At 45.8% G+C, this 8,069-nt stretch overlaps 3 protein-coding genes across 3 annotated transcripts; 2 read left to right on the top strand and 1 right to left on the bottom strand.

Moving 5' to 3' along the window:
* The first annotated feature begins 1,426 nt into the window (after window positions 1-1,426).
* LOC128712487 (sodium channel protein Nach) lies at window positions 1,427-3,094 on the top strand. Its single transcript, XM_053807378.1, has 4 exons — window positions 1,427-2,064; window positions 2,135-2,219; window positions 2,275-2,560; window positions 2,631-3,094. Exons 1-4 carry the CDS (start codon window positions 1,427-1,429, stop codon window positions 3,092-3,094), a joined length of 1,473 nt encoding a protein of 490 aa, XP_053663353.1.
* An 850-nt stretch (window positions 3,095-3,944) lies between these two features.
* On the top strand, window positions 3,945-6,256 carry LOC128715550 (TBC1 domain family member 19). The gene is made up of 7 exons (XM_053810455.1): window positions 3,945-3,989; window positions 4,189-4,362; window positions 4,448-4,869; window positions 5,002-5,248; window positions 5,323-5,460; window positions 5,595-5,929; window positions 6,001-6,256. The coding sequence occupies exons 1-7, from the start codon at window positions 3,945-3,947 to the stop codon at window positions 6,254-6,256; spliced, it is 1,617 nt and encodes a 538-aa protein (XP_053666430.1).
* A 244-nt stretch (window positions 6,257-6,500) lies between these two features.
* On the bottom strand, window positions 6,501-7,585 carry LOC128715551 (39S ribosomal protein L28, mitochondrial). The gene is made up of 3 exons (XM_053810456.1): window positions 7,565-7,585; window positions 7,271-7,412; window positions 6,501-7,201 (listed from the first exon to the last, which is right to left on the bottom strand). Exons 1-3 carry the CDS (start codon window positions 7,583-7,585, stop codon window positions 6,501-6,503), a joined length of 864 nt encoding a protein of 287 aa, XP_053666431.1.
* Between the last annotated feature and the right edge of the window lie 484 nt (window positions 7,586-8,069).

Here is an 8,069-nt window from a genome sequence, read left to right as displayed (position 1 = left end):
CAAGCAGATAACACCATGTTATTTCATAAACTAGAACGGAGATAGATTAGACTGAACAACTATAGAGGTATACCCTTCAGGATATACTTATCTCGTAACGTAGAAGAGATTATGGTTGTCTATTCGGAAGGATTCTAGAATCAATGAGCAGGTCTTAACTAGAATAGACTTTATGGCGCTCCTTGGGTAGCTAACCAGGTTAGTTAGAATAACAACGATGGATGACCGGGAGAATAAGAAACACCTGTTTGGCCTGTTTGTCTAAAAAGAAGAACGCCCTATACAACGTGGTGCTAGTAAGGACTTTATAACTCCGCCAACCTGTCACCACGGCTGCGAAGTAGAAGACTTTATCAAACAATCAAAGTTAGACCTCATGCCTTGGGGACATTAATTTCGAAGTTATGAAGATGTGAAGGCATACTTCGGCGAGACACTCCTCAATGTACACTCCTGTAGCAGGTCAAGATCGCAAAGCGGTTGCAGTGCCCGATAAGTACATATTTCTGTAGTTTCTTTATCATTTCTGCAAAAAAAAAAACTTTAAAAATGGCATTGAGCATTGATTGATTGCACGTTCAAATGGAGAGCACGGCACTACGGAAAGACGACAACGGGCACGGAACGACTTCAAAAATAACTTGTGCTTAAAAGCGTACACTAAACATGCATCATACATTTACACTATCGGTCATTAGCAAAGGTGGACTGTTTAAGGCAATATGTAAGAAAAGAAGTGAAAACTTGTGATTAGTGTGGTGAAAAATGGCATCAATATACATAAACGTTCGTGTTCATAAGAGTAAACAGTATATCATCCGGTACATTGTTCTGAACCTCCCGCATTAAAGCACATGATTGAGGATCGTAAATCTTCGTTTCCGGAGCAAACATTCCCCAACCCACGTACACCGAATTATAAAACCTTTCAAACTACCGAAAAGTCACCACATGTATACACGCATCATACACACACACACCGAGAGAAGGTAATGCCGAGCATGGCTGGCAGACGTAACACCTAGTAAAAGTGTTACAGAATAGAAACATATTTACCAATTATAACAGTTACCTATCTATTGGATTCAATAAAAAAACACGGAAACCCAACGAAACATTTGTGAAGAGATGGTTGCGCTGCAATAGAAAGAACTAATTTGAAGAGCGATGTGGTGGATACACCATGAGAATGATACCGAACGATCGGTTTTTATCAGCAACTTGCTTGAGACACGAAATTACAATATGTTCGGACATTATTGGTGATTTAATATTCATGAGCACATTGCAGTCAGTCAGAACACGAACTAATGCACATTTCATGCTGCAAAATGGTGGACGCGTGAATTATTAATCCAAAATCCAAATTAATCATGCGCCATTTTAAGCTTAACCGCTGCTTTACTACAGCAGATAACGGTTAGCGATGGCAGTGGCAAGAGCGTTCCGTGTGCTGTATCGCATTCTGGTCGACTATTGCTCTAACTGCTCCCTGGCCGGTGTTGGGTACATCTCGAACCGCAAGTACCACTGGACGGAGCGATTGTTCTGGATGGGTTGTGTACTGTTCGCGTGGACCGGTTCTTACATGCTGATCAAAACGTACATGGAACTGTTCCGCAAGGATGCGGTCAGCATTGTGGTGGAGAATCTCGATCCACGCAAAGACACCACGAGCTTTCCCTCGGTGGGCGTTTGTGAGATGGGCTACACCAAGCAGCAGTACGATGCGTTACAGCAAGTGATCGATGGGTTTCGCACGAACGAAGAGATGGAGTACAACTACGATGTGGAGGAATTTATGCTACGCCTGATCTATCACAATCTGTACAATTACGGTTCGATCAAGTCATACTGTGCGATGTACAAGGACTGTGACGACTGTGTCAAGTGTCCGGTGGATGGATATCCACGGTTTTCCGTGGCGGTCCGTGCAAACTGTTCGCAGCTGTTCGACGAGTGCCGTTGGAACGGGGAAGTGTTTGACTGCTGCCGTTACTTTCGCCCAATACAAACGACGATGGGTTCGTGCTTTCTGTTGAACTCCATCCAGACGGTCAATAAGTATTGGATCGTTCCATGGTGAGGCCTTACTGCTATGTTCAATTCCATTAAATGCTATGCTTTATTTTAGATACGGTCCACAATGGCTACGCATGGATATGAGTATGGGATCTCCCAAGGGGGAGCTACTGCTAAACTTCAGTCGAGCAACAACGGTAATAGGGAACCCTGAGTCTACTGTCTCAATTTCACTCAAATCTTCACTTTTAGGCATACGTCCAGAACCAAGAGGACATTCCGCACATGCTACTAACGACGCTCCAGTTCAACCAAATGCCGGAAGGATACGCGGGAAAGATCTTCATCACCGTACAGAACATTGCGAACGATCCGTTGGTACGAACGGTTGGTAAAGATGTCCGCCGTTGCGTTTTCCCGGACGAGGACACCGATACCCGGTACGCCAAGTACAGCTACAGCGTGTGCGTGACGGAATGTCTAAAAACGGCACAGATAAAAACGTGTAACTGCTGCCATCATAACATGCTGCTGGGAAGTATGGATACAAATTCCGAATACCGAAATGTGCCAAGTGCTGCATTCTTGGATCTTCCCATATCTTACAGAGTACGACAAGAGTCCGGTTTGCGGTTACGATGGGCTCAACTGTCTCGATCAGCGCGATCTGATGTTTCCTCAGACGACCATTATGCAACCGTGGCGCACGAATGGGCTCGTGTGTGATTGCTTCCCGTCCTGTACCGAGCATGAGATACGCATCATTGGGCGCGAATCGGACATGGAGCGTCGAACCGGCCGGTCGGTACTGATCAAAATTATGGGTCTACCATCGCAACGCTATCGGCGACAGATAGTGCGCGAAAACGTCGATGTCGTCGTATCGATCGGTGGAATTTTGGGACTGTTTACTGGTGCGAGCATTTTAAGTTTGGTCGAGTTTATCTACTTCTTTACTGTGCGCTTCGGATCGTACGTGGTGATCGAGATTCGGGAGGAAGAACACGCCACCGTCGCTGACAATGAGTCGGATGAAGATGAGTTGGAAGGAAAACATCCAGCTGTACACTAAGGCGTGAGAAGCTTTTGCCATTTACAATATTACATTTCACTTTCCATAGATGTGTTATTGCAAAGGATATGAAAATGGGCTTTGTAGAGGTTTTCATTGTAATTTTCTTAAACGAATTCATCTAGCGTATCACGTTGTTCGGTAACATTTCACATGACAATCTCAAGGTCACGTAGTAAATACAAGCAGCTTTTTCAACTCTTCATCAACAACTCCTACAAAGAATGAAATATATCAATAATGTGTGTCACGCAAGACTACTTCTGTCTCGCCCAATACGCAACTCCCTTCAAGCCGTAGTAACTCCTATAAAGAAAGAAGTTCCAATCACCACTGCTTTCCACCTTCCGAATCGAATTCGTTTGGAGCACCGCCAACCATCATCAAACTGCGCGGAAAACTGTAAAACAGGTCACCTACCGTTGGCGGTTACCATGGGCAACGATTGGGGGTTTATTTGGTTACCAATCAAATGCACCAGCGCGGCAGTGCCACCGAATCCAAGCAAACTGGAAAAGCCAAGTAGAGTGACGAACCCGCGCACCGCGTCTGGCCGATTGGAAAATCCTTTCGCAAAAACGAATCCTGACCCAAAGCGTGCCGCTTGTGTACCCCTTTGGTTTCGAAATTGTCTAGTGCGGTGGTTCGGTAGATACCCGGCGGTAGGGTGTGGTCGGTTATAACCCCGGTATAAATAAATGTTTACCGTGCCGTTGAAGTTTTTTGGACGGGTTGTCGTAAAATTGATTCGCCAAAACGTGTGCCTTCGGCTTTGCCGTATTCGTATCGCCACCGGAGACCGAAAGGAAAGTGACCAGGCACGGCACGGGGGTGGAGCGGTAGTGAAACGATGTTGGTGAGGGCAACCAATTCAAAGGATACAGAAGACACAACGGTAAGTATGGCGAGGGGTGGGGCAAGGTGGAAAGGTCGGTACAGTAAATTTTGTGGCAAAATAACAGGGAAAGCGATACAGAATAGAAATGCGAAGGAAAATAGCTCCAATATAGCACATGTAAAACCCCCCAATTGGCTGGTGTAGTTTTGGTAGGAGTTTGTCGTTCGGTCCGGAAATTGCAACAGTTTCTTCTTAGTCGTCGACAGAGTTGCCCGATCCGGCAGAACCTGGTGCGATATATCCGCTGGCGGTACGCGATAGAAGCTTCATGGAGGAATTGAAGGACACGAGCATCCATCATACGGCCCTTCGGCTGGCGGAGGACGTTAAAACGATGAAACTGTACTGTAATCTCTACAAGACGGTTCAAGTAAGTAAACCGGCGACTACGTAGTAGACATGTCTGAAGGGATATACAACTTAATTCTTCTTTTTTTTTGTCACACCACAACCAGAAACTCTCCTGCTCCCCGGAGGTGGATAAGGATGACATGAAGCAAACGCTCGAAAACGCCATCAAAGCGAACGGTCTGGAAACGGAAATACGGAACGTGATCTACCATCTGATCCGGAATGCCGTAAAAAGTGACACTCGTCCAACGCCCGCCAGCAGCGATCCGTTGAACTATCTACGCCGAGCAGGTATCCAATGGGAACGACGGGTACGCAAGTCGTTGAACTCGATGTGCTCGGAATCGAAAGCGCAACTGCACGGTCAGATGCGTACCGCATCCGACCGGGAGGAGATCCTCTCCAAGTGGGACGAGCTCAGCACCTATCAGATCGATCTCAGCAACTATCGACCGGTGTACGCTCCCAAAGATCTGCTCGACGTGCTGCTATCGCTCAAGGGACCGATGAAGCAGGATGAGACAGAGTAACCACATACACACACAAACACAATCGTTGTGTCCATAATCACGTCTCACTTTAAAACAATGCTAACTATTCAGTAATCTTATCTTTTTTTCCCCAACATTCGCTATCTTTTCATGGGTTTTGTGTGAAGCTTTCTACCGAAATGGGAATTTTCCCACATATCCCTCACGGTGAAGAATCTCTGCCAGCTGCGGACACACTTTTCGGAGGTGCTGAGAAATGATAACAACTTCGGTGATTGGTCGGTAACGTGCCAGAAGGTGCTGAAAAAACGGCATGCACCGCTCTGCCAGCAAGCGCTAAAGAAGGGAGTCACACCGCCACCATTGCGTGGGGCACTCTGGTCCTACGTACTTGGCAGTCAGGTGGAACAACATGTGCGTTCTAACTCTTCGGAGTGGTCGTGTTTATATGTGGCTAGTAATGTTCGTTATCTTGTCCCTTTCCGCAGCACGTCGAACATTGGGAAGCACTGCGACAGTCGGTACTGACCAATGAATCCATAGTAGACAAGCTGGTTTTCAAGGATGTGCAGCTGACCGCTACCAATGACGATCGTTATTTCGTGTTCGAGGATGTACTTTATCAGGTAAGCTGGATATGGTGTGGAGTGAACCGAACTTGTTCCCCTTTTTAAGAGTAAAAGCTGGATCTCAAGAACAATATCCTAGAGCCATTATTAACTACCATAATGTTCCTTCTTTTTTCCAATTTTTCATCCAGATTATGCTCTGCTTTAGCAGAGACACCGAAATAAGCCAACTCATTCAGGTCGAGTTTACCAACTCAGCAAAGGCGAAACAGTACGAAGGACCTCCGTGTGGGTTTGTCCCGTTTCATGGTATCTGCATGTTGGCGGCCCCGTTTTGTTACCTTTACGATAATCCCGTCTCGTTGTATTACACCTTTCGAGCGTTTTACATTCGTTACTGCCATCGACTGACGACGATCAACACCCATCCACAGGGTATCGTGAGTTTGTGCCTCTTGTTCGAGAAGTTGCTGCAAACGCATGAGCCACAGCTATGGTCACATTTCCGGGAACTTCAAATTCAACCGTAAGCAATTGTTGGGACCTGGGCACTAGCCTGTTTTTACGCGATTTAATTCTGTTCTTCATTCTCTGTAGGATTCGCGTAGTGTTCAAATGGTTAATGCGCGCATTCAGTGGCCATCTACCACCGGAACAGTTGCTCATATTGTGGGACTTAATTCTGGGATATGATAGTCTCGAAATACTGTCCCTGCTTGCCATCATCATACTGAGCTTCCGGCGAGAAAGCTTGATGCAAGTGACGTCGGTAGAGAACATAGAAGCCATCCTGTCCGATCTGTCCTCCGTCAAAGTACTGCCACTCATTCAACTGACACTGTCACGGGATTAGAACTGCCGACTGCTAAACAGCACAACTACTGCCGAATGGAAATAGATCATGGTTTTCGTTAACATTATTAACAGGCTTTTTGTCGTTTTATTTACTTCCTGACTGGCAACGCAGGCAGTGAGACTAAAGGATTCACGTAATTCCTATCACCAAATCCCTGGTTTTTACACACACACACACACGTAAACACAACTATTAAGACCACAGTCTTTATGCGCACAGTGTGTCGTAATCTTCGTAACGTTTACCAGTTTTTCGGCTTAAAGCTAAGCTTCGATAGCCATGAGGAGGAGGTGGAATCCTTGATTCCTTTCAGCTCCTCACTATCTCCGCTTTCTCCGTCCTGTGCCTCTCGGATGCCGGCTTCTCTTAGCTGCTCGATCAGTTTCTGTCGGAAAAGGATTTTCTGCGGCAGCTGTGGGTCTTTGTCTTCGGTGAGGATCTTCATCTTTGCTAGTGCCTCGTTATAGGTCAGTCCGTACCATTCGATCTCTTCTGGCGTGTACTGCTCCAAGTAGCAGGCAAACTCTTTCGAATATTCTTGCTGTTTTGTAGGTTCAGACGCTAGCCTAGGGCAGCCAGCGGCGAGTTCTTCAAGGATTTTCTTTTTCAGCTTAATTGCCAACATCGAGCGTAGATCACAAGCGGGCGTTTTTAGTAGATAGTGGTCAAACCCATGATGATCATGAATCTGAGCCAACGTTCTATCCGTCACCGTGACGGCCATGTACTCATTCAACACGCGACTATGCACCACCGATCGACGCAACACGGGAACCCAGAAGTGTGGTACGCGGCGTTTGTATTGGTTTCGCTTCTGGAAACCCTTGATGACCGCTTCACCACCCCAGATACCATCGTGCGCTTCCTTTGGAGTAATCAATGGAATCGGCACGTTCTGGATGGGTGTCACGAGCCCGGTAATATCTTCGCGTTGGAACATTCCTAAGAAAACCGACCGAATGAGTCCGATTATTGATAAGCCTTTGTGGAGAACATTCTCTTGCTACTAACCATCCTTGGGCACGTAATGCACCGCCGCAGGCTGTTGATTCTTCCATTCATTCCAAAACTTGCGGTATGCCTGAGGCAGAAGAGCTCCAATGCCTTTGGAGAATTTGTTGGATTTCCGTAATCCATAGAGCAAGTTTGCTCCCTGTAAAAAGTGCGACGTAAACACACAACATTGGATGATGAAATACAGTCTTGGTTACAGCATCAAAACACTAGCGACGGAAAACTACATCGTGGTAACTAAATCGTTACATGTGGGCACAGTTCCACCACAAATTGGCCTGCTTTACCTACCTGTGGAGTCGCTGAAGCCATTCAAAACCAAATTTTGATAGTGGTTTATACAAAATATCAACAAAAGTGTGAACAATCCGCTGTGTTATTATGTGCGCAGGATAGATTTTTTCCTTTCTTTTTTGCTACAGTCTGTGCATTTTGAAGTTTGTGAACTGCTGGGCACAGTGTGGTGGTCATGACCATTTTTCGAAACGCAATTCTGGTGCCAATAATTAAAACGTATTTGTGTTCTTTAATCTTTTCCTTGGAAAATTACTTTTGTTAAATGAAGACTTTTCAAATTATTACCATTTTATTTAAAATATACAAACGGACATGTACCGCATTATCCTCAACCACTGTGGTGAGATTCCGCATCGAAATTTGACAGCTGTGGCGGCGTGTCATTGCTGCCGTGTTGTCGTTTTTTGCCGTCGGTAATTTAGTGTTTTTCTCGCGCACTGCATTCGGTAACCGTTTCTGTAAAAAAACTGTTTTTCACGATAAAGTGCAACATAATCAA

This window comes from Anopheles marshallii, chromosome 3 (assembly GCF_943734725.1).
Source record: "Anopheles marshallii chromosome 3, idAnoMarsDA_429_01, whole genome shotgun sequence".
Taxonomy (NCBI): domain Eukaryota; kingdom Metazoa; phylum Arthropoda; class Insecta; order Diptera; family Culicidae; genus Anopheles; species Anopheles marshallii.
This window is presented reverse-complemented; position numbering and strand designations above follow the sequence as displayed.